General features: G+C 50.4%; 1 protein-coding gene across 2 annotated transcripts; it reads right to left on the reverse strand.

Annotated features, from left to right (window-relative positions):
* Nucleotides 1-86: 86 nt before the first annotated feature.
* On the reverse strand, nucleotides 87-25,727 carry PKM (pyruvate kinase M1/2). 2 transcript variants are annotated; one of them, XM_036907829.2, is made up of 11 exons: nucleotides 25,571-25,727; nucleotides 15,170-15,351; nucleotides 14,489-14,580; nucleotides 10,165-10,296; nucleotides 9,530-9,716; nucleotides 8,740-9,010; nucleotides 7,398-7,548; nucleotides 7,032-7,184; nucleotides 3,384-3,550; nucleotides 1,358-1,539; nucleotides 87-745 (listed from the first exon to the last, which is right to left on the reverse strand). In XM_036907829.2, exons 2-11 carry the CDS (start codon nucleotides 15,321-15,323, stop codon nucleotides 639-641), a joined length of 1,596 nt encoding a protein of 531 aa, XP_036763724.1. In that variant the 5' UTR covers nucleotides 15,324-15,351; nucleotides 25,571-25,727; the 3' UTR covers nucleotides 87-638. The 2 variants fall into 2 exon arrangements, with proteins under 2 accessions (XP_036763724.1, XP_036763725.1); XM_036907830.2 differs by lacking the exon at nucleotides 3,384-3,550 and adding an exon at nucleotides 3,932-4,098.
* Nucleotides 25,728-26,255: the final 528 nt, after the last annotated feature.

Consider the following 26,255-nt stretch of genomic DNA (forward strand, 5'->3'; position numbering starts at 1 on the left):
CCACCAGGAGACTCCAGGCTCTTGCCATTTTCGCCCTAGTCAGAGGGCCCTTCAACCATTCTGCACCCCAAACAGGAGAGGAAACAGGTGCTTCAGCTGTTGTTTATTGACACACAGGTAGACTCTATAGCAACAGGCCTGCCATAGTAGGGAAAATGGGAGGTGGAGGGTGGAGTGTTTGCAGCAACAGCTGAGAGGAGTGTCGGAACACAAGTGCACTGTGCACAACACAGGGGGAGTGGGAGAGCCCGCGGCTGGAGCAGCAAGTAAGGGCCAGGGCCTGCCTGAACTGGAACCACTACCCCAGGCCAGGGTTCAAGTTCTCTGGGAATCTCTTTTCTACAGGAACTGAATCAAGTACACGAATGAACGGAAGCAGGAGCTGTTGCCCCGTGTGCTAAGCGCTGGGGCCCCCATTCCTGCACCCTTCCCTCCTTTATCCTCCCTTGCTTGGGTGGAGCCACATGACCCAAGGTCTCAAAAACAGCCATGTTTCAGAGGCATTCTTCTTCCCTTGTGCCCGGCCTACAAGTGCCACACTACAGCCCCCGGTGAGCACTACAAGCACTGCTGGTATAATGGATGGGTGGGGGGGAGGGGGGGTGGGGCAGGGGCTGGAGGAGGGGCTCTGGGCCCCATCATGGCACAGGGACTACACGCATGGTGTTGGTGAAGCCGGAGCCAGGGCGCCACCCAGTCAGCACAATGACCACATCTCCCTTCTTGAAGAAGCCTCGAGCCTTGCCTAGAGGGAGAGGAGAGAGGTTGGGGAGTAAAAGCCAAGCCAGGTAGGTACGCACGTCGACCACCGCCTCCCAGACGCAGGAAGCACAAGCCGGGACGGCCGACCATTACTTCCTTGTACCACAAGGTGGCGCCAGCCGCACAGCCCAGGCAGAGGGGACGAGGGAGCTCTGACATGTCCTTTACCGATGGGTTGGCTGAGCTGGCCAGGACGCTTGGGCACCGTTTTCCAGGCTGGAGGGTGGAGTGCCTTGCCCAAAGGTCAGAGCCAGCTGCTCTTATCCCATGATACCTTACTTCTACACAGGGGCAAAAGCCACACTGTAGGAGCTCTGGCTAATTTTATAAAAAACCTCAGTAATGACGAGATGCCAAAGAGCAGACACTCCTGACTCTCCTGGACCCTTTTGCTTTGGGCCCCAGACTGGAAGAGAGTGAGAAGGACCAGGCTGCTCAGCTCCGGATTCCAGGGAAGGGGATGGAGGGTCAGAGGACATACCAGTGAGAACAGCTAGGGCTCTTGCACCCTAAGGTCTGCATGTTCCCCCTCTCTTAGGGTCTCAGGCCAGGGTTCAAGCACCTAACCCATCCCTTCAGGCTCCCAGCCACGCACCAACATTCATGGCCAAGTTCACCCGGAGGTCCACGTCCTCTGCCCAGGCCTCCTGCACTGGGTCCTTACACACCACAGGGAAGATGCCGCGGTACAGGTGGGCCTGGCGAGCTGTCTGATGATTCCGGGTCACAGCAATGATGGGGGCGCGAGGGCGGTACCTGGCCACCTGGTGAGCAGACCTGAGATGGGATGGAGCACAGGCAGAAACATCATTAAACACTGTCCCCAGGAGCCTCCCAGGAAGCTCTCAGGGCCTTCAGCCAACAGTTTGCCCTCTGATCCAATGATTACGCCAGCCTGAGGCTCTGGCCACTTCAGTGTCTGCTCACAAGGCTGCAGCTCACCACAGCAGGTAACTCTTCTTCACAGACAGGCTATCCACTTGCCTGTCACCCTCCCCTCCCCACAGGCTGCGGCCCCAGGACCATACCAACTCAGCACAGTGAGTCTCACCCACTTACCCCACATGGCCCACGGGTGACAAAACCCCCCCACTGCTAAGCTCTTCCATTCTGGCACAGCCCTATCCAACCTCACCAGCACCCCCAGCCCTTGCTGCCAGCAACAGCTGCAAAGCAATGTGTGAATGGCAGCTGAACCCTGACATCTGCAAATAGGAGCACAACCCCTCAGCCCCCAGCAATCTCCAGTACAAGCCTTCCCTATAGCTGTGCCCCCTCCCCAACCACATGGCTCCAGGTCCCTGGAACAACCTCAGCAACTGGGCTCCAGAGCCCAAGAGGCATGATATCCCATGATATCTTACTTATACAGGGACAAAAGCCACATGAGTAAGTAATCTGCCATCTGAGAATCTAAGTAAGGCTTGGAAACCTGGGTGCTGCCCCGGAGGCCAGACCAGGAGATAGATGGCCGTGCTGTTGTAGGCGGCTCTGCCTGTGAAGGCTCCTCTTGGGGCTCAGGGCCCTTTTCAAGCCCCAAAGCTAGGTGCTTCTTTGAACATGGACCCTTTACACTTTTAGTTAGAGTTGGGGAGGAGCTTGCTTGCAGGAGAAACTGGACCCCAGAAGGCAAGCCATGGGAACACTCAACAGGTGTCAGGGAAACTTAAGTCATGTGACAGCTGAGAACTGCTCTGCTCTAAGGCCGGGCCTCCCTCCTTTCAGAGGGAAGCAATTGCTAGAGTCCAGCCGAGCTAAGAGTGAAATTCAGAAGACTGGACCTAAAAATAGCCCAATAGCAAAGGTTGGGCCTTCTCACAAAGGTCAGCCCCTAACAGTTGGAGCTGTTTGTCCTGAGCCCTCTGCTGAGGGAAGCCGCACAGGTCCCGTGTCCTAGGTTTGCAGGCAGCCCCACCTGCTGCTCCTCAGTGCATGGGGGCTGCCTGTCTTCTCCTCTCCACTCTCCCCTTCCAGGAAACCCAAGCTACCCCATGGGCAGAGGCCAGGGGCACACTCCCAGACTTGAGGAGGGCAGGATGATGTCTCGGACAAGAACGGATCCCACACTCAGGTCAACGCTTCGCTGCATGGCGCCAGAGTGCCAGGAAGACAACTTGGTGACCTTTCCTGGGCCAGAACCCACTTGCCCTTAGGGCTTAAAGATAGACGGGGGCAGGTGTGCCAACGAGCATGACATGGACGAGTGCTCCTTCCCCAAACTGAGCTTCTAAGAGCACACAGTAACTGAACAAGCAAAACTGGCTGTCTTTTACTTTACAAAGACCAACTTTTAAATAACAAATAACCATTTTTGTCAATCTAACAGCAGTAATGCAATTTAGTCTCTAGTTCATCTTGAGGGCAAAAACTTGCTGGGGACCCAAATGCTCCAATACACGTTACGAGTGCTGCCTGGAGTCCTTTGGGCCAGGAAAGGGGCTGTGCTCCTTCCTGGATCCTGGCCTGGGGTAGCTCCTGCCCTGCAGGGTCCAGGTGGCAGGCAGAGGGGTCTTACCTTGGCAGAGTGCCATCTGATCACTGTGCAACGCACTGCTCCCAGGACACCCAAGGGAAGGTGCTACTGAGCAGGGCACTCCCAGGGGCCTGCCGCCACCTCCTACCTGCCAGACTTGGTGAGGACGATTATGGCCCCACTGCAGCACTTGAAGGAGGCCTCCACGGCACCCACGGCAGCGGCTTCTGTGGGGTCGCTGGTAATGGGCGCCAGGCGGCGGAGTTCCTCAAATAATTGCAAGTGGTAGATGGCGGCCTCTGCCTCACGGGCAATCTAGGGGAGCAATATCCGCCCAGAGGGACGAGAGGGGGACAGAGCTTTGTCAGAGCTGCGTCACAGTGGGAGAGGGGGAGGAAGAATTTCACAGACAGCTGGTGAGGAACACGTCCCTAGTGCAAAGGCCAAGAGGACCGCTCACGAGCGAGTCTGAGGCTGAGCAAGATCAAGACTCCAGGAAGCAGCCCTGCTCCTGGGGCCTGTGGTGTCCACCGTGCCTACCAAGCTGAGGGACCCTTTGGCCCTGCCCTGCCCTGCCTGCCTGCCTTCCTGCAGGTGAGAGAAGAGGCTCAGAGCCCAGGCCCCGGGGTAGGGCTGGGCACTGGCTGGAGCAAGAGGCTGGTTATTCTACAGAGTCACCTGCCCTCAGGGCCCTACCTGCCAGACTCCGTCAGAACTATCAAAGCTGCCGCTAAACACTTATAAGAAGCCTCCACGCTGCCCATGGCCATGGCTTCCATGAGGTCTGTGGAGTGACTTGAGCCTCGCACAAGTTCTTCAAACAGCTTGCGGTGGAACATGGCTGCCTCAGCCTCGCGAGCTATCTGTAAGGTTTCAAGAGGAGGAAAGGCAAGGAGAGGGAAGAAGAAAGGAAAAACAAGAGACAACACATGGAAAGACAGAATGGGGAATCAATCAGAGGAAGGTAACCTTGGGTGAACTGGCTAAATCTATCCTTCAGGCAGATGCAAAGAGGCAGCGTGGTAAAGCCCGACTGCTCTGGGATGCGCGGAGACTTTCCAGCACCAACTGCTGCTGCCCCTCCAATGGTGGAAATTAGTTCTTCCATTCTGGAAGGATTCTGACCGGGGGCTGGGGAGATAATACAGCAGCAGGCTCTAGCGCCTTGGCAAGGAAAATGCCCCAGCTGGGCCCTGCCACTCCCAGGCAGGACCTGACCACGCTGCCTCATGCCACAGCTTACAGGAGGGAACAGGCCCTCTGTCCTCACATGGCTGTCTGGTTACCACAGGGCTTCCTGCCCAGCTCCCATGTACACATGGAGTGCTGGCTTGGCTTCAGGCCCAAGAATACTAGGAGCCTTGGCCTGCCATGGAATGCACTGGGCAGTGCTGGAAAGCTGGGGTCAGACAAAGCCAAAGCCACGCAGCTTAGCCATGTCCTGAGCAGGAGGGTGGAAAGCTGGCGAACTGGTGAGGGGCATGCTGACAGCCATGTGAAGAGACAGATGCCTGTAGAAGCACAGTTATGTGTAACAGGTATTTGATTAAAATCTAATGATTAAAACAGTCAGGAGAAAGCCACTCAGTTATTTACAGGCAACCTGATCAGGTAACACCAGGAATCAGAAAAACTTAAGCTTTAGAGGATGAAATGAAGTTACCAGCATCTTAGAGAATGATGGGTGAGGGACCGATCATTAACACCAGCTCATTAATTTGACAGTGTAAGCAGGTATGTGGCAGGATTTACCAGGTTACAGGTCTTCTTTCTGCAAGAATGGGATGCACGCAGCGCAAAGGACAAGGGACACAAGCAGGAAACAATCATACGTGGCACTGCCCAGCCCTGGGTTCCAGGCCAGTAGCTGCATCAGTTAGACACAGGAGGAAGCGGGGACCCGTTAGAGGCTGTCGGCAGTGTTAGCTGGGGACACAGAAAGGGGAAGCCCATACTGCCTGCCTCGGACCCCGTAACTTATCTTCCGAGCAGCGCCTTCCAAGCCCTGCAGTTCTAAGGAGTCTGTTCGTAAGGAAGACCAGGTATGGAAAAAAGGACACAGAAATCAGAGCCCAGAGCCTGAATCTGTCTCTGACCCCAGTTCCGGCTCCAGATGGAGACCTGGCCTTACTGCCGGCACTCGCTGCAGGAGACGCTGTCAATCTACACAGGGACTTAGCATATACTGATGGCAGTGAATGTTTAATGCTAAGGCTACCGTTAAACCTATCTAACTCATTTTACAGATAAGGTCTTAAAAGGCTAAGGGGTTTGCCTAAAGACATATAAGTCCTTACAGTCTGCACGGTCTCACGGTTCAGAAATCCGGGTCAAGATCACGCTCACACCTGCAAGGCCACGCAGCTGAGCAAGGCAATCAGCGCACGAGTGTGTGGAGAGCCCCGTGAACGTCCTGGCAGCCGCTCTAGAGGGCGCAGGTTCAAAGCCTGTTTGCTGAGAGCGAGCCCTTTGCCACCACCCCTGGGGGCAGCTGGGAAGACGGGCCGGAGCACCGTGCATCACAGGAGCGAGCCAGTGTCACAGGCAGAGGGAGGCATGGGAGCCGGGCACACAGCCACCCTGACGATCGTTCTCCGACGACTTCAACATGGGGATACCCACCAAGGATGCCAGTGACAACCCAGAAGACATCTTTAGTTAAGACGTCTTGACACACCACTGACAATGTGTTTACCTGTTACATATAAATGACATGTCTTCCCTGGAAGCCAATTTAAACCTAACAATCAGACACAAAGGAAGTGAAGGAGGAAAAGAAGATACCTAGTCCCGAGGTTCTTTTTGGAAGGTTATTTTAAACTTGGGGGAATTTAGGGGTGAGGGTGTCACACAAAGGGCAGGGGGTCCTTTATTGGCTGGAAAGGGAATAGGGAGGTTAAAAAATAAAACCACTTCAGGAAAAGCAGCACTGAGCTACACATAAACAGTGACCTAGGACTATTATGAGGAAGTTAATTGGGAGGATTCATTTTCCCAGGCCTAAGTGACCTTGATAATGGATTCCTACGTTAACTCTTCAGCAATCTTTAGAGCAACACCAGGGCAAGGAGTGAAGCGGCAGCCAGGGAGTGGGAATGGCTGAGCCCAAGGGAAGTGCAACCCTGCAGGACTCTGCCCAATGCTTTCACTCCAGGGCCAGCCAGGATCAGCCACCCCTCCACCTGTTTCTATTTGCAGACCCTGTTGGCAGTCACCTAACCCCCCAGTCTGGGGCAACTGCAGCAGCTCAGCAAAGCAGGCCCCGCCACAGGCACCATGCAAGGCCAGCTCACAGTCAACTCAGTGCGAGCAACAGCCCCCAGTGTAGGCCCAGACTGTCGGGGAGGTGCCTGCATGGGGGGCAGGTGGGGACTCAAAGTGGAAGCCAAAGAGGATGGCTGCGAGCATGTGCCCTTGGCTTTTTCCAGAACAGGGCAGGGGTACTCTGGTCCCCTGGGCTGTCCAGAGGAAGAGGTACAAGTAGTTCAGTACTTGAGCCCAGGGAGGATTCATGATCCTGAAGCCAGAAGTGAATCGTGATCCCTCATGAAGGAGGATGCCTCCAACAGAAGGCAATAGAGGGGGTGTGGGCAGAGAAGGCAGAACCGAGAAAAACAAAAGACCCCCCCACCCCCGCCCCCAGCATACACCTCCTCATCACTCTTCTTGTTGCGACTTGGAAAATAATATAAGAGTGTGGGACAGAAGTCGATAAAAGGTGTTGCTCTGTATGGGAGGCTGCCCCATCCCCGCCCCGGCTGGAGCCCCAGGAGGCGGGCAGGCCCGACGAACTCACCAGATGCTGCATGCGAACAGCCTCCAGAGGGTAGTCCCCTTTGGCTGTCTCTCCAGACAGCATGATACAGTCGGCCCCGTCCAAGACGGCATTGGCCACGTCGCTGCCCTCAGCCCGGGTGGGCCGGGGCTTCTTGATCATGCTCTCCAGCATCTGGTGGGGGGGAGCAGAACGTGAGTGAGACGCGGCCTGGGCCGTCTTCAGAGACAAATGAATGCGAGCTCTCTCCCTGGAGAGTGTTTACGTGCAAAGTATGGATTTGTGAAGGTGCATGGTGTGTGGGTGTGAGAGAGAGAGAGAGAGAGAGAGAGAGAGAGTATGTGGGGTAGGCTCCATGGGAAGAGACCAAGTAGCTTTGGCACATGCCTGCGTGGCACAGATGACAGGCTTCCCAGCTCGGTTGCACCGCCCAATCATCATCTTCTGCGCGAGGAAGACCTTCTCTGCCGGAATCTCAATGCCTAGGTCACCACGAGCCACCATGATTCCATCGCTGGCTTCCAGGATCTCATCAAACCTGCAGGGAAGGTGGGGAAGAGAGAGGGGTCAACAACACTGCAAGCATGGTGACACGCAGGAAGGCTTCCTGGGGTTCTGACTTAGCTGTCCTCGCACCAGGACAGCCATCCACGACATAACCATGGGTGCATGGCGATGGTGGGGTGTTCAGCTACCTTAGCCCCCAAAAGTGAGCCCGCGGTTCTGCCTGCCGAGCTTCAGCACCCGTACAGATACTGCACTGAGGGGGGAAAGAGGTAATGAGGTGTCCTCCCAAGTCACACGGCTCGTTTCCTCCCGTCTGCCTCTTGTGAGGCCCCCCTTAAGCCATCTCTGCGCCATCTCCACTCTAGCCAGCATTTCCAAGGCAGAAAGAGAACCTGAAGCCTGCTGGCTGCTCGGGACATGGCCTCCTCCAGCCCAGGGCACCTGTGGGTGCTCCTTGAGGCAGCCCCTTCCAACTTGAAGGCAAGAGGAGGACACGTGCTTTGCGTGGCCTGGGGCCAAAGTCAGCCAGCGCCCATGCTTATCAGGATGGCAGAGCAAGGACCGCAAACCACTTGGCACAAAGGACATCTCCCCTCGGCTGAGGAGAGCTGCAGGGTCAGGCAGCGGGTGGGGCTGCGGCTCCCGCCTCGCCCAGGCACACGCCTAGTCCACGAGCGGTCTAGGGTTTTAGCTGCGCTGAGACAATCTAAGCCTGGGGGACAGCCACCTGCTGTCCTCTGGGATGCTGCTGCCACGCCAGAGCCAGCCCGACCATCATGCCCGCTGCTTGCTAAGCGAAGACCAGGACACCGCGAGGGGCAGTGTCAACACCAGGCTGAGTTTCTACATGGCTCCCAACTGAGGGGCCAGAAAGAACCCCTTCTTCAGAGCCTGCGGTTTTCCTTCCACTGGAAGGAATGAGGGGACCATCCATGGCTCCTGATGCTGTGAGGGGGGACCCTGTGCTCGCCAGTGTTGGTTCCTGAGCCTATGAAACAATGTCAAGACTCTGGTCCCCAATTACTTAGGAAGCTTAAAAAAAAAAAGGCCATCGATTCCCCCTCTTAAGATATTCTGATTCAGGGGGTCTTGGATAAGCTGGGGGGCCTGAATTCTGATGGGCAGGTCCCCAAGTCTGGGAACCAGGTATTCACAGGACACACCTTGCTCTCCAGAGAACTGGGTGGGGCTGAAGGAGGCCGGGACAGGCTGGGGAACTTACCTGCGAACTCCCTCGTGATTCTCAATTTTGCTGATTATCTTGATGTTTTTTCCTTTATCTCCCAGGACCCTCCTGACTTCATGGACATCAGATGCCTTACGGATGAAAGATGCAAACACCATATCTACATCCTGCTCTACCCCGAACTTCAGATCCTGGACGTCCTTCTCTGACACGGCGGGCAGGTCCACAGCAGCCCCGGGGAGGTTCACACCCTTCTTGCTGCCCAAGGAGCCGCCATTCTCCACCTCCGTCACCAGGTAGTCAGCACCTGTGCGGAATGGGGCAGGTAGGGGAGGAGGGCCATGAGGGCATGTCCTCACCAGGGGCTGGCACATCCGGGCCTGAGAGCCACAGTGCCAGAGTTCAAACCCCAGCTCACTAACTGTGTGGCCTCGGGCAAGTCAATTACATTCTGTGCCTCAGTTTCCTCATTTTAAAACTTTAACAAATTATCATGCAAAATGCTTAGAACAGTGTCTGGCACAGCAATATTAGCTGTCCCTCGCAGGCACACAGGAGTCCCCGTGTCATGTTGAAGAGCAGAGGGTGGAAGCAGAAAGCCAAAGCAGTGAGGATGGATTTAAAAAGGTACCTTGTCACGTGCTCCCCAAGAGCACGATTAAGCTGGACTGATGTCGGTTAAGGATAAGGAGTTACAACAAAAGGAATTCCTGAGAACATACAGACTCGACCCTGCTGCGAAGTAAGCTTTCTGTCTCCCTTGTGTAGAGGCAATCTAGAGACGGGAGCTGGTTTTAGACAATGAGACCCAGGGTCCAGTACCTACCTTTCTCCTTCACCTGCAAAGAAATAAGTCCATCATCCACGTAGATCTTGCTGCCCACTTCCACCACCTTGCAGATGTTCTTGTAGTCCAGCCACAGGATGTTCTCGTCACACTTTTCCATGTAGGCATTATCCAGAGTGATCTTGAGAGTGGCTCCTTTCTTCAGCTCCACCTCCGCGGTGCCACTCTACAGACAAGACAATAAGCCACGGGTCCAAGCTGCAAAAGTCAGGCCCTCCCGGCAGGAAAAAAGAAAGCTCTTTTCCCAGAATAATGTTCAACCAAATCTCAGCCGGAAGTAACAATAAAGCTTTTTCCTCTGGGGGTAAATGATATTATCTAACTTAGTGTATTACAAGGAAATCACTGAAGACAAACCTCCAATGTTTTAATTGTGCTGTTTTTTAGCGACAGGGGAAAAAAAGACAAAGAAATTGCTCACCAAAGTCAGAGAGACTTGGAAGTAGGTTTGTGAGTAAAAAAGCTTCCTCTCTGGTATAGTTTCTTAGTGAATAGATGAAATTAACTTTTTTTTACAATGATGTATAAAACCCTCATTTATAGACCTGAAGTCTCAGGGACATGGCTGCACAGGGCAGGCAGAGGATGCCCTCTCGCTTCCCCCGAATACTCACGCCCTTGATGAGCCCCGTTCGGATCTCGGGTCCTTTAGTGTCCAGGGCCACAGCAACGGGCCGGTAGAGAATGGGGTCAGAAGCAAAGCTCTCCGTGGCAGTGCGCACGTTCTTGATGGTGTCTGCGTGGTACTGGGGGAAAGAGGGGAGATGACAAGCGTCCTCCCACGTACTAAGATCTAGCCCCGGAGCTGAAACTGAACACCCAGGGAAGACCTCTGGATGTCCTAGACACCCCCTCTTCCTTCATCCAGCCTCGGCGCCGCCCACTCACCGAGCACCCTCTACCTGCTCATCCGACCTCCGTGCCTTCCTCCTACTCCTACCACAGCACTAATTCATTTAAGGGCAAATCTTGGGAACTTAAGGAGATGGCCACAAAAATCTCTTGAAGGTATGGTATAAACATGTCTCAACATAAAAAGTGCTTGTCTCCCTTATTTTCCCCAGGACTCATCAAATACCCTCAGCAAATAAGGCAGACAACTGGAGCAGAACGCCTGAGCACTTGTGTTGGGTGATACCTGTCTGGTAATCAGTGTCAGAGTCTCACAGATTTGGTAATTCTGAGATTTCCCTCTACTATTTCTATCTACAATTCAAATTCAAAATTAATTTACTTTAGCGAACAATGGCCAAAGCTAAATAACGTATTGCTAAGGTCATGCAGACCTGGTTTTCACAATCACTTTTTAGAGTGTGGTTAGAGACTGAGGTGGAATAGGGAAAGGTGTGAATATGCCTTCCTCTGAATTAATTGCCCTTAGCTGTTACCCACTTGCAACAAATCCTGATTTCCATCTTCTTTCTTAAAACCTCTCTTTTTCCATTTACCATCACTGTTTGGGGACTCATGGGCAAGGCGTCAGATCTCAGGTGATGTAACTGTATGACACTGCTGGTAACAGAGGCACTCAGCCAGCTCTGTGGGCCTCGCCCCTTAACCCCTACTTTCCAGGAGAGCGGCACCTGGCTGGAGGGGAGTTTCATCTCCAAGGATGGCCCTGCCTGAGGCTGTGTCTGAGAATCTTCTTCTTCTGATCCGGGCACACCCTATGAAGACCACTACCCTGTTTTATGGAAGTAGAGGTCCTTACTGTAAGTTAGGAAAATTTCTTTCTATGGCTTGCAATAAAAATAGTATAGAACATAGGAATAGCTTTTTAAAAGGAATGGGTGTTGAATATTGTTAAATATTCATAAGAGTTGATGTGCGTAGTTAACAGAATACATGCATTAAGTCCGTAGAAGAGAGATGAGCATTGACAAATTATTTAGTGTTACCTATTATCATCATCTTCTGTTACACCAAGCACTCTGTGTAATCCCAATGTGAACTTTGTGTTCCCAGAATAAAATTTACTTGGTACGGGTCATGAATTTCCTTTCATAAATGACTGGAATTGGACTGTCAAGTTTTATTTATGCTTTCTGTATCTTTCTAAGTGAGCCTGGTACTAACTTGTCTGGTTTTGGTCCGGTCCTTGTCTCATCTTACTATCAGGTTATGCTGGTTTCAAAGAACGTACTGGGAAGATCTACCCACACTTCTCTAGGCTCTGGCATAGCAGAGCAAAGGGCTCAACTGCTCCTTGAAGGAGACAGAATTCAGCCACCAAACCACTTGGGCCTGGTATTCTGAACAGAGTTCAATCTGTTACTTTAAAAATTTCTTAAGGTTGTTAGTCTTTTCATATTTTCTTCATGGATATTTATCTTTCCTTGGAAAATAAATCAATTTCATCTCAACTTATAGAAATTAAGGTATAAGTCTTTTTGTGACTTTTAAACTCTCTTCTAATGTACAGGAAATACTGCCTTTTTTCTTCAGTCTGTTTTGTGCATCCTTATTCTTAACCAGGTTTTCCAGAAGTTTCTGTTTTACTGTTTTTTTGTTTGCTTACCCTGAAAGAATAAACTCTTGGTTTAATCTGTCAAATTTATTTTCTATTCCATTAAGCTACGTTTTTATAAATAAAATCCTTTCCTTCACTCCTTTTAGGTTATTTTAGTTAGTTTCCCCTAGTGTGTTTTAAGTATTCTGTTTTCTTTCAGATTTTTGCTTTCTGTTAAGTACAGTTAGGTTTCTAAGTTTTCTTGCTGACTATATTAGATTTTGTTCATAATTTCCATTAAAAAATGTCAGAGAATATAGTCTGTAGCATTTCTCCTTCATGGAACTTGAGGTTCTTTTGATGACCTAACAGATTTTATAGCCATGGACACTTTAAATAAACACGTTTTGGTCTTGGGGATGTAAAATCACATATTATGTACAGAACCAATTAGATTATTCAGTGTTACTCAAATCTTCTGTATTGTCCTTTGGTACGTTTCTGGGAGGTGTACTGAAGTATTCCGCTACGGCTGTGCCTTCACAGGATGTTACACCAAGTGGTAACGAATCCCACCCATCAGTGTTGTATTTGCAGAAGGTTCTAATGTAGACTGTTAGAGAGTCAGTATTTCTGGCCAACGTGGCTTTATGGGACCATACGTTCAGTAAGAACACATCTTGTCCAAGAGAACTGCCAAAAGTGGGGGCTAGAGACACTGTGGCAAAGCTGCCAAACATTAGATGCAGACAGTGTATGTCCCTCTGTCACTCACTGTGAGGGAGAGAAGGCAATTCCAATGTTCTGCCTAGAGGGGTATTTAAATTTGTCAAGAGCTGGAAAAGCATGTCCCAGCTGCTAGTCAAAGGTGCGTATGAATTAAGAGCCCTGAAGTGCAAACTAAAACTGTTCATATTACATCATAGAAGTTTAGAAGAATTTCAGATCAGTTTCCAAAACCCTAATCCCAAGGACAACCTCATCCTGTTCAAAAACCTCAAAATAAACTCACAAGAGGGAATAATCTGGGAATAAGAGTTAAAGCACAGATTATCTCCAAATGTCTCTTGCAGTTAAAAAAAAAAAACAAAATCCCCAAGCCAGCTCTCCTCTCGCAGGCGCAGCAGACACCCCTCACCCTTGCCGTTTCAGAGCTGCGTGGTTGTTACTTTACAGGATGGAAGAGGCCAGAAACCCTCGTTAAAGGTCAACTTCTTTAAATCTATTTCTGCTCCTTCTCCTGCACACAGGGCGCACAGGAGACCCCGGCACACTCCAGCAGAAGGCATCAGCAGGGAACTGGTCTTTTCTGATGTCTTCAGATCTCTCTTTGGGCTAACTTGCGGCGATTCCTGAGGACTTCTGCTGAGAACCCTAGCCTTTGGAAAATTACAAATGCCAGCATGGACATGTCTACACCTGCCTGAGATGCCAGCTAGCAGCTCCTCTCAACTTGGTCAGGCCCCCATGGCATTTGGAGGCTGGCTGCCTGCCTGGCCATAGGCTGTTTATGGAACACAGGTTAGGGAACCTCTGATGAGTAGTCTCATGTGTCCAGAAAGGAGGAATTCACTTCTAGAGTTGCACTTCTGAAGACTTTATTTTTAGTCTAAACTTAACACCAACTCTCAAATGCCAGAAGGCAACCCCTCACTACTTGACCTTCCAAGGTAGCATTTTCTTTATTCTGAACAGAAAGTACAGAAGTCAAGAGTACAGGAAAGTGTGCCTTATCCATTACTCCCCTATCGATGCCAGTATGAAATCCCATGGCCAATGGTTAAGCTTTAAGGTTTTTAAAAGGCACTGTCCCTCTGGAAGCCCCTGCACTCCTCCCTCAAAATGGGCTTGTTCTGAACTTGGGAACAGAAGCAGGAATGGAGCACTTCTTAAGAGCTGCCACCTGGTCCCTGGGTAAGGCTTCTGTCCAAGGGTCATGTCAGCTCATAAAACAGCCCCAGGAGTACTACGTTCATAACAGGCTCCTGGGGCAAGTGTGCTCACTTTTTAAAAGCTTTACTGTTATGTTCCTGGGACACAATAGGAGCACAATGCTGATGATGTGGGTGTTATATGCCAGAAATTATTAGTGTCTTACACTCGGTCCTTAACTTGCAGTAGTGGAAACCTTCCTCCTGGATCGGCCCAGGTACCTCGGATCTCAGCCAGAATCAATCTGCAAGGTGACCTTCTGGTTCATCACTGCCAAATGAACTCTTACAGAAACCCTGGGATAGGAATGTCCAGCTCTGGCCATGGAACCAATGCCTTAGAGGGGTTTCCAGCAGAACCCTTCCACACCTTCCTTGTGAGGACTAATGGCAGCACAGGTATGTGGCTGACTAGGGATGGGACAGTGAAGACAGTCTTCCCACTGGCTGTAAACCCCAGACTCTTTCTTGCTTGGTGCTCTGTGGCTAAATGAACACTGCATCCCCACTGTTTCTTACAAGCTACCCCAGTGGCCAAACTGTCCAGCCAAGACTCACTTCATGTGTTCCATGAGAGAAGTTCAGACGAGCCACATTCATTCCGGACTTAATCATCTCCTTCAACATTTCCACTGATCGGGAAGCTGGGCCTAGTGAAAGAGTTTTAAAGTTGTAAGTGTTAATTATTCAAAGGAGGAATAATACTTTAAATTTGATTAAGTCTGATGAATTCTTGATATTTTATTTTTTCCCTAAATTTGTCCTCTCCCAGTTAGCTCAAAATTTGTTCAAAAGCATGTAAGTGACTATTACTACTAGCCTACTCTCTAGATTTAGGGGTACACTTCTATTTCCTTCAAAGTCTACAGGCTCCTGTCTAATTAGGAAAACCTAGGTAAGACTTAGCCAGCCCTCTTTGCTCTCCCTGAAGCCCAGCCATGTGTCTAAACACAGAATCTTGGTTGTAAAGAACATGTCAAAAACATCTTTCCTAGGTCTCTGAGATGCCCCTACAAAGATCTGCTAAGGAAGATACCCACTAAAATTTGTCTTAAGTACTAACATAAAGCATACTAACTCTTAATTGCAACTTCCTATGACCCGAGATCCCATGAGAACCTGGGTAGCATCTTACTCAGCTAACCCAGGTTTGCTACATTTATTTTGTCTTTTCAGGAGAGAAAACATCCCTGTCACACAAAACCCTTGTCTTGCAGGGGAGGGGCTGTAACTACTCACCAATGGTACAGATGATACCAGTGTTCCGGGCTGTGATGGGCGGTGAGTCAATGTCCAGGCGGCACATGTGCTCCAGGAATGTGTCGGCCATGGCTGCATGCAGCTGCTGGGTCTGAATGAAGGCAGTCCCGACATCACTGTGAGGCTTCGACATGGTTTCTGAGGTCTTGGGTCCAGAGGAACTGAAGAGAGAATGATCTGCCTGAGAAGTCTGTGGTAGTTAATATACCACTTGGACTAGAGGGTTTCCTGCTTACACATTAACTCAATAAGCATGCTTTGTGCACAAGCCATAGGAGCCCCACACCACACTCTAGCTACATGGGTGCTCCTCAAATCAAGCAAAGGGCTCTCATGACCATGAGCAAGTGTAAAGGACCTTAAAGAACAAGTCAAAACCTATACTCTATGCACGTATTACCTCTCAGGCATCCACTATAAGCAGACCTTACACCTCCCTTATAAGCTAATACCTACCTTGACAGTGTTCTCCGAATCCTGTAACATCATTCTACATGCACTGAGGCAGCTTCCTCAAAAGGAAGTTGTAACCAATCTTCCAGTCACAACTGACTCCTAGTTTAGTACCTTGGCAGATCCAGGTCTTTGTATAAAAAGTCGTCTTAAAGCTTCAAATATCTGCCATGGGGTGGGGCACCCACACTGCCTCTTAATGATCCCTACCCAAACTCAAAGTGACTTTCCTGAGTGTTAAGACAACCACCATCCAGACAGTCCTGTTTTCCAGCGGCCTAGGTTTTCACTAACGAGAGCACCACCTAAGTTCATTCCTCTACTCACTCTATGCCCGAGAGGAGATCCCAACCCACTGACAGGCAATAAAAACCAGTGCCTGGACAGGAAGCAAAGTTCAACCAGAATCTTGGGATGCAAAAACCTCTTGTCCCAAGAGTCTGTACCTAAAAGGCACTTCTACTTTTTTGTTAGGATGACTTCAGGATGTGCAAAGTAATTTGCATAAACCAAGGATAACCACAGTGGCACAAGTCTGGCTCTAAAATTATTACAAATTAACAGGCCAGCTGCAGCATGAGGAAATTAAGGCTACTTGTCAACTTTTCCCCAATTAATTTTCTGATGCACCATCCTGATCCCCTTTCTCAGCCTGACACTATCCCCAATAACAAAGAACATCAGTTCCAGGTAATTAACCAGCCAGGGTCACAATCCTGACAACTGCCTGACCTTTGTTTTTCCTCATTACCGACTTACAACTAAACTCACTCAGCTGGCTAGTTAGCAGACTAGAAACAACTTGAGGAGCTTCCAGGCACTGTCTGAAGAACCATCAGGTAAGGACGGGAGGCAGAGTTTGATACTCATCAGGAGGTGACCCTTTCCTCAAGTTCTCAGACCAAGGACTGCTCCTAAAACCTGAGCCTAAATGCTTCAGCTCGTGCACAGAAATTGAAACAGCCCCTCTTTAGCTCTGTCCCACCTTCTGCTCCAAATCAAGGCACCCCCCACACAATCCCAACTCTTTCTCCTCCTCCACCTCCAACTCTGTGGCCTCTCTGGAAGCTGGAATACAACATGCATCTACACCCACCTCTGCTGTCTTCGGGAATTCTGGTGAAAGACCAAGAAGCTTTGTTACTGAAAACTAATGGTTACAAGTCCTCACCTACAGAATCCAAAACTTAAAAAATGGGGCAATACGATAGCAGCTAACTACTCCACATGGTAGATGCACCATTCCTTTCAATGTGTATTCCCTAACTCCTGAATATATAATATATACCAGCTATGAAAACATCAACCCTCTCCTCTGTGACAGAGTTGGTTTTGTATCTCTTTTAGCACCTCGTAGGTGGAGGTATTCCAGGGTTTGTTGAATGACCTTTCAGTGGTTCTTAACACGTTTTTGTCAAAGTCAAAGTTATACCTCCCTCACCCCACCGCAAATCTTAGAAACTTCTGACAGAACAGCCTGGGCAGCCAGGGTCCCTTTACCTGCCCCCATGCAGGTTTTCCCTGACTTTAGAACATCAAGGGCTTTCGTAAGTCTGGCTGTTAAGGGACCACTGCAGAAGAGATGGTGCCAGGTGGTACACTAAGCCAACTAGAACCCAAAGGCCTTGCTGTGGCCTCCAAATGGAGAGTCATCCAGCCCAAGGACTATATCCTGAACAAAATAAGGTCTGAACAAGTGGGTTGGAGTGACTAACCCCTCTCTTCTTAAAAATTATCAGCTGGCTGTTCTCTAAACCTGAGACATTAAGGTCTCCTTGCAAAGACCTGGCTGGGGCCACTGATTACTGGGTCATACCTTGTGCTCTCTGGGCTTGGGCTTCCGGTAACATAATGCTCTTTTTTTGGCTGAGGGGGGCTCCTTGGCCCCACTTGCAAAGACCGCTCGGAGCTGGGTAAGGTTTGCCCTGCAGCGCTGTACGAGGGTTAAGGTAAAAGCCGAGTTAACTAAAGCTCTTTGGGGTAATAGAGAAACTACCTTAATAACCAGGTATTCAGGATGGTAGCTGCTCCTAGAGACTCAGCTATGTCATAAAGAAAAACAAAGAAGCCTCCCAAGAAAATACCAAAAAAATGAAAACAGAAAATTTGCAGGTAAAAGTTGAGTTCTTACTGGCCTTCTATGATGCTTTTATCCCTTCCCCTGGCACCTGAAGAGCGCCTTCCCGCAAGCACACCCTTACTGGTGCTTTACTAACCCATCACTCCTCTACACAAGAACCTGGTCCTTCCCTTTTTGGAGGGGGAAGGGGCTCTGAATTAAACATAATGAAAGGACTGACTGGAAGGCCATCTACCAAACATTAACAGCATGTTATCTGGGTGGTATAGGATTACAACAAGACTTTTTCTTCTCTTTACTAATAAATTTACTGATATGAAATACTTTTATAATAAGAAAAATTACAAATGTACCTCTTCCAAAAATTATATATTCACAAGCATCCTGGCAATTGTTGGAATTAAAACAAATGTGAAGCTCCCAGTTCCATTAATCACCTGCGGCCCTATGCACTTCAGGAATACTGTTAAAGGTGGCATGGGCGAGATAATGCATCTAGGCCCCAGATCACAAACACGCTGCAGGAAAGTCTCACTGGTTTAAGACACTGATCCGTTCATAACCACAAAGCAAAAAAAAATTTATATACCCTATAGGATACTTCTATGCCAAAAAGCTGTTAGTACGTGCCCAAATAGAGCAAACCTCTTTTCCTGTTTAGTCTCTCCTCAAGCTTCACAGCAAGATCTTTGGGACAACGATGTTCTGGTACAGAAGGGCTGCCTCCAGGACCGGGAGATGCCATTAGCAGACACAGTCATACTGGCTCAAAAGCTAACCCTACTGCACCGTCTCAAATTACACCTGAGGTTTATAAGCTCTGATCTTTTGTGCACCCAGGCTATTAAGTACAAAAATAAATGAAAATTGCTTGGGCATTTGAGATTTACACACCAGCAATCAAAAAAGCTTGTATGTCAGCAAGTCTGTTCAGGCTCCTATAAGATCTCAACATGTCCTTGAAACCCTCTTGTAAACCAGAAACCTCCTGTCTCATCCCTAGGTCACCAACTGATCTCTCTCCACTCAGGCTGTGCCCCAGGGCTCCTCTTGCAGGGAGGGACCTCTGGACTCCCTGTACAGAAGGGCTGCCTCCAGTACCTGGAGATGCTATTAGCAGATACAATTATATTGGACTCAGACACGAACCTTATTGCACCACCTCAAATTAATTCTGAGGTTTATAAGCTCAGCAGCCTCAGCCCTGGTGTCTCAGGGTGGGCCTTTGGACAGAGCCTGCCAGGACACGCGGCCCGGCATGACTCACTAATGCATCCTCCTCCTTGGGAGGCACAGACATGCAGAGCCAAACTCCAGCTAGCAGTGGAAGCCCGGTGTATCCACTGGTGGCGGCAAATACCATGCCCACGTACAGGAGCCTTATTCTTGAGCCTGAGCCCCTGCAGGAGGATCTTCCTCAGAAACATTTTCTCCTCTGTGAGAGAGAGACACCATCAGAGGCCTCAGCACAGGCCAACAAGCAGGGGTCGGCACAGCCCAGGTTCAGCTCTTCATGGCCTAGCCCTGCCTTCTTTCCCTTCCCATCTCCCAAAGCCCCTGGTTCACTACAACTACAGTCTCGCTTGTGCCAGACACAACTCATTGGCCACTCTTTAGAAACTGGCGCAGGGGGTCATATAAGAAAAACCCCAACATGCCATTTCTTAGAGCCAGTACTGTGGGCAAGTTGTGCTGGGATGCATGCTTCGCTCCACCAATTCTGGCCTTCACAAAGGCCTGAGTCATTCTGCCCTAGTAAACCAGCTGGCCCGTGAGCCTGCCTAAGCCAATTTTTAACCAACCAGAGCTCTCTGCACCAATTCTGCTCCCATGCCAACGTCACTGCACAGACGAAGCCAATGATGATGGCACCTGATGCCCATGATAGTGCCTCTCACTCTGACATCAACGTGCTGCCTATGCCTCCAAAAGCCAGAGCGAAGGCCTCTCAGTTCCCTAATCTTCAGAGCGCCCGCACCCATTAGAAAGTTTTTATCACAATAGCCAGACAAGGCATTCAGGCCAGCCTGCTCTCCAGGAGCTCCTGTTCTAGATGACGGAGCAGGGAAATAGAATCCCCAAGATGGCTCTAGCAAAATCAAGGCAGCAACAAAATCAAAATTGAGCCCTGGGCCAGCGATGGAATCTGGCAACGCTTGGAGAGAACGGCTGTTCATCCTGATGCCCAGAGTAATAACAGTGTCTCTGCACAGGGAGTGGGATGGAGGACAAGCACTTCTGAGCTAAGAGATGTGAATGTGAAGTCCAGCAGGCTCCGCAATGGAAAGCTAAGTCTGTTTTACCTGGTTACACAATACAAAACGAGCCCACGGTAGGTTTAAGTAAAATTCCCTTGCTCTTTTATTTATTCCGGGCTAGAAATAAGTGACTTAAACTTTAAGCAGGAGCCTAAGGTCCTATTTCAAACCAGACTGTGGAACAGGGCACACAAGCCGACACTAAATGGGCCTACCCCCGAAAAGGATCAGCCAACTACAGGACAGTAAGTCCCATGTCAGAGAAACGACGTCCTCAGATGCTGAGGATTTCCTCATCTGATCACTAATGCCCAGAGCAGAGAACTGATTTCAGCCTGAAGGAGGAAGTTTGGTTGAAGCTTTTGTGGTACTGTTACAGTGCCTCCTTACTAAGCTTAAGACAACGAGCCGGTGTTGGGGCATGACACGCACATTCTGGAAGCAGCAAGGGACTTGGGCAATGCATTCAGGGTCCTTCCAATTCAGGTACAAGCAGGATGGGTGATGGCCTGAGCAAAGTCGGGCCCTGGCTGAGCATTTTGAGGAGGAGGAGCTGCCCTGCACCACAGGAGAGGTATGGAGAGGGAAGGGGGACAGAAGGAGGAAGGGCAGTGCAAGCTCTCCCAGGACAATGACCTACTTAGCATGGCTGCTCTTCCTACAGAGACCTTCATAGGTTGCTTCTATTTTGTTTGTTTTAAACTAAATAAAAAGAGAGAAACATTAACATCTGTATTACAACCACCCAGAAATGACCACTAACATTTGGCCAGATTTTTAGCTTTTTTTTTAATTGCAATTTTGCACAGCTCATCTTTCCTCCATCCATTGACCCCTCCAACCCTTCTGCAGTTGGCCATAAACTTTGACACCCAACCACCACCACGAATTTTGTCTCCTTCTAGGTCATTTAAGTGTGATATTATATGACACATAATATTGTTATTGAACCCAATGATACTGTTTTCGAAAATGCTCTAAGTTGTACAAAACAACTTGCTTTTTCAGCACATTTAAGACCTATCTAGTTGGTATATAAATCCAGTTAATTCATGTGAACTGCTATACTAGTTCACTGCACAGGTTTATTTTCCCTATTAATCAACACATACTATAACTATCTTCTAAGTAGTTTTGTGCAGCATGAGATTCTGTATATCCAGAAATGGAATTCCTGAATCACAGGTTTCTTTTACTAAATACTGAACTGCTCTCCAAAGTGATTTTATCCATTTACAACCGACCAGTAATATGAGTTTTTGCCTTCCCACACCTTTGCCAACACTTGCTGTCAGACTTTTAAAATGTTTGCCCATCTGACAGGTGACATTTGTTCATCTGCTCTCTAATGTAATTAACAAAAGATGGATATTAGGTATCAAAAGTCCCTATTTCCCTATCTCTTAACTAGATCAAAACTCCCAGGGCTCCTTCAAAAGGCACATGGTTTTTCCCTCATACACCATGGCTGACTCAGCTGACTGGCAATTGGTTTGCATGCATCATCAGAGATAAGAAGAGATATCAATTGTCAAAATAATTATTATCCTTAAATTGATTAAAAATGTTTGGAAGAGACAGGGCTTTTCTCAGAGAATTTTTTTGTGGCTGCATCCACTGAAGCTGGCCCCTACGATGCTATGACCAGCAACCTCACTGTCCTGTCATTGCTGGCCCTGGCACCTCCCCTACCACAGCCCCTGCCTAACTTCCAAACACAGCTTGCCGGCCTCAGGAAAGGGGCTTACAACGCCCCAGGAGCTCTGCCTACAGACAGAAGTTGGGGAGGTGAGTCTCAGAGGCCACCGGAGGTACTGCAGCCTGGCTCTCCCTCCTACGTGCAGACAGGCACAAACCGCTGCAAGGGCGGGACCTCAGCGCTTGGTGGCTCTGCCAACCTCCCGCCTGAGCTGGGCAGGTATGCTAGGCGGCCAAAGGGCCCAGCAGAGGCTGCACACCACCACCCACCATGGCTCACCTTCCCCAAGACAGCTTCTTTAACAAAGCCTCAAATAATCAGACTATTCATTTACCTAGTCTAAGGTTGGCTCTTGTTTAAAAAACACAAGTTCCCAGAAAGTACGGTGGTAGTAAGAATGGTTTTCATTTAGCTCTATTTCTATGTGTACCAGAATTGATGCTTAAAATGATGAGTCAAGGTCTTGTAAGACCTTTTGCCAAATAAATCGCTTACACATTTCACAAGCTCCTCAACAAGGCTGCAAGAAAACTCTGCTAACATGGGCAACTCATTCTTGAGGTGTACCAATTAATAGGGATTTGACTGCAGATATCTGGAATGACTCAGAAATGAAGATCATGCCAAATAAGTCATTTTCCGCTACCTTCAACTTAGTTTTAGCTCTTGGCCAAAATAACACATCCTGACATGTCTTCATAAAAGCTGAAGCAAAATAACTTAAAACCCATGTAGTGTGAGTTTGTAATGCAAGAGTTACATTTTTTTCTACCTTTCTGCTCACAGCCATTTCCTCATTTCTTCCACTGCCTCAATATTAAGAAATAAACAGCTTTTAGAAATAAAATGGTTTTTCCTGTGACCCCACATTAATGTCACAATATTCAAAGCAGAAAAACAACACAAAGTGCTAAGGGACTTCTGCTTGAAGTCACAGCTGCTAAATTTGCCAAGTCACTGGAGGTGCAATTCTTAAAGATCCAACAATGCTTTTTGTTAAAACTATGAACTCAACACTAAAATTATTTACTTCTAATGCAGTGCTTAAAACGAGGGCTGTACCTTAAAATTCAACTGTACCAGATAGGAAGAGACTAATGTCCATGTATTTTGGCTCAAGGCCAGTAACTCAGAAATGAGTTCAAGGACATCCTACAAGTCATTGTTCATGTCTGCTACAGCCCTTACTCAGCAAAGGGCTCAGGAAAGTGGGTATACAGACTGCATTACCTGGGCATGGGGCTCTGCCACGCTGTACTTAAGCTCTTGGGGCATTATACAGAGCCTGGGAAACTGGGCCAACCATTTTTAACTGGGGAAATGCATGCGTCACTATCTGACTCACTGAAAGGGAAAGGGGACTTTTTAAACCTGCGAAGACCACAGTTCAGTTTCCCACTCACCCAACGAAGATAATTCTCTCAAATGCACTTAAGTCAGAAGTCGTCATCTTCCCCAGACAGCCTCCCCCACCCACAAAGACCTGGTGAAGGGTTACATACCCTACCCCTCAGAAAAGCCCCAACCCATTTTCCAAGAGCATCCTCAGACAACCAGAGGGCAAATTATTTGCTAACAATCCTGACCCAGGCCACCCTCTGTACCCTTGGGAGTGGCCACACCCGTACTGCCAACAAGGGCACCTGCCCCCTGCCTCCAATCCTAATATCACACTTAAGAGCCTGCTGAGCAAATGCTAGAACCCCACCTGGAGTGGGCGGAGATGTCAAGATTTCAGTCTTGGTGTGGGAAATCTGTTTCTACTCTTACAGCCTAACACCCAAGGCTGAAGTCATCCCCTTGCTTCTCTTGTCTAGAGGTCCCCATCTTCAAGAGAGCAAAGAGCCCCTATTTCAAGCAGAGAGTTACAGAGTAACATTATCAGTTACTCTGTAAACACTGGCAGGGCATCCCCCAGGGGATTGGTTTCCAAGCGATGGCTTGCAGTTAGGAGAGCCTGACTCCCAAAGATTAACGATGAACACGTGTTTAGGGATGATCTGGAGAAGAGGAGCGCTCAGGGCCAATTACGGATTAAATAACTGTGCTCAGTGACCAAAAGAACACGTTTTGGAGGCATTTCATCTAGACATTTCACCGGAGATTAGACTCTGCACTGAGTATTCAACATATCTGTGTGTATAGATAGATAAGATGTGCGTATATGATACACATGTTGTACTGTGACCCACCCTTTCAACAATCATGAGGAAAATGTTACTCCCAGTTTACACATGGGAAACTGAGGTCCTTAGGCTGAATTTCCTCCATCATTCTGTCAGTTACGTTAACAAGTCAAACCTGATTCTAAAAAACCTGTTCCCCAATGCTTCTGTCCCTCACACCTGGATCTCAACTATCAGGCTCACTTGTACGGGGGCGGATCAATGTCCTGAGTTTAAGAACACAGGTAAGAAGCCAAGGCATGCCCTTCCATGACTGGGCCTTTAAATAACCTCCAGACTGCAAGGGGCTTTCCTGTTTCTTCAAACCCTCCGTCATGCCACCTTGTGAGGCTTCCCGTCTGTCCCACCCCTCCCACCAGCCCCCAGCCTCGCCCGGCAGGAAGCGCGAATCTTCCTCACAGCATTGCCAGCGACGACGTCTATGTTCATTCCCTAATTAGATCGAGAGCTCCGGGGGCTATGACCATTCCAGTCATCCTGGTCTTCACCCCCTCCCCCCGAAACCAGCTTTTAGTTTTTACTGAATGAACGCAGTACGTGGCACCAAACTCCTGCCTCCTCTCTGCTCCCTCCATAACCTGCTCGTATCCGGGCCGCATCGGTCAAGCAAGGTGAGGCAGAGGCGAGGAGCCCGGGAGTGCCTCGATGCCACGAGGCCTCTGCGCGCACGCAGCTGCGGATCTCGCCCGGCGCCAGCCGCTACGTGCAGCCCTGCTGCGGCAGGAGGGAGCTCTGCGGCCCCCTCGGGAGGAGCGCGGCGCCTCCGCTAACGCATCGAATCCGGGGCGGCACACAACAGAACAGCCACCCTTTCTTCCCCTGCGGCGGAAAGGCCAAGGGTTACATAACTCTCTGGCTGCGCCCCGGACCGCAGCTGCAACCTCCGGCCGCAGGGCGCTAGCCCTGCCCATCCGCGGACCTCTGCAATGCGGGCGGGGACCCCGGGACGTGGGTCCGAGGCCCCAGGAAAGCCCGAGACTGGCGCTGTGATGGAGAAGGGGACAGGACTGCAATGGGAGACCATAGAGGCGGGGGATGGGGCGGAGGGCGGACGTGACCACGACTGAGGGGGCGGGGGGACGCGTGCGGCGCAAAGGAGGGAGCAGAGAGGCACGCGGAGGAGCGGACGTGACCAGCCTGGCGGGGAAGGGAGGGGGCAGGGCGCGAAGGGGGGAAGGGGTGGGCACGCAGAGGAAACGAGGATGCGGGCAAGGTGGACGGAACCTGAATGGAGGGGCGGAGGAGGGGAGCCGGAGAAGGAGTTTCGAGGAGAGGTTACACCGCGAGCACGAGAATGAGGGAGCAAACGGCGTGGTATTAAGCGGCAAAGGGAGGCGGCGAGCGTGGGAGCCGAGGGGGGAGGGAGAAGAGGAAGGGATCAGATTAGGATGGGAAGGCAGGCCAGGATGAACCAGATCGAGGAGAGAGGCGAGGATGGGACCAGAACGGGCGTAAGAACTGGGGCAGGAAAGGGGATGGCTGACCCATCTGTCTTTGGAAGAAACAGGAACTGGGGGCTTTGAAGAGCGGGACTCGAGCGTGAACAGACTTTCTCCTCTCTCCAGACCCTTGCGGGTCCAAATGCCCAGAATGCTGCTCCACCCCGGGTATGGATGCCGCGAGTACGCGGGCAGGACAGGATTCCGCACCAGCCGGGAGCCCGGAGCCCAGGTGGGACAGACGGCTCAGCCTCGCCCCGCTCACCTCCGGCGTGCTCCGGTTCGGGCTGCGCTGCCACTGCAGACTAACCAAGAAGCTCCGCAGGCTCGCAGCGCGCCGCTCCACTGCCGGACTCCGCTGCCTCAGCCTCAAGGTTATCCCGGCTGCAGGGTCGCCGCGATCCCTCCGCCGCCCCGCCCCTCGCCCAATCCTGGCTCCCGGCTGGCCGGGCCCCGCCCCTCAGGGTCCTGGCTGGGCGCAGTCACCTTCATTCAGCAGGAAGCGCCGCGGTGTCGTAACGGGTAGTCAGATCGCCGTTTTCCGAGGACTACATATCGTGGCGGAAGGACACGGTACATAGAACTATCACCATTGCCACACTGTCAAGGCCAATGGGAAAGCGGTGAGGCGTCAGGGGCCCGCCCTCCGATCCCGGAGGCCGCCCTCCCTGATCCCCGGGGTCCGGAGCCACCTGTTGCCCCCGGCTTGCAATGCAGCAAGAAAGCTCTTTTCTTGACCCTCGGTACAGGCCACTCCAGCTGCCCTGGCTTACCGGGCAGCGCCCAGATTTATGGGTTCCGGGGCAGCATTCCCCCAGCCCCGCCTTGCGTCTCCCCATCCCTCCGGGTGTCAGCCCCAACGCACACCTTGGAGACTGGGCCGAACAGGAGTTGGGCCCGAGGTCGAATCAGGAAGTGGGGAGAGAGAGACCCCGGGGTGGTCGGAGGTC

Source organism: Manis pentadactyla, chromosome 11 (assembly GCF_030020395.1).
Source record: "Manis pentadactyla isolate mManPen7 chromosome 11, mManPen7.hap1, whole genome shotgun sequence".
Lineage (NCBI taxonomy): Eukaryota > Metazoa > Chordata > Mammalia > Pholidota > Manidae > Manis > Manis pentadactyla.

Coding starts and splice junctions, on each gene's coding strand:
- PKM (XM_036907829.2), bottom strand. CDS start 15,323: ATGTCGAAGCCTCACAGTGATGTCGGGACTGCCTTCATTCAGACCCAG. Junction 9,717..10,164: donor GAACGGGGCTCATCAAGGGC/GTGAGTATTCGG, acceptor TCTTGTCTGTAG/AGTGGCACCGCGGAGGTGGA. Junction 746..1,357: donor GAACTTGGCCATGAATGTTG/GTGCGTGGCTGG, acceptor CTCTCCCTCTAG/GCAAGGCTCGAGGCTTCTTC.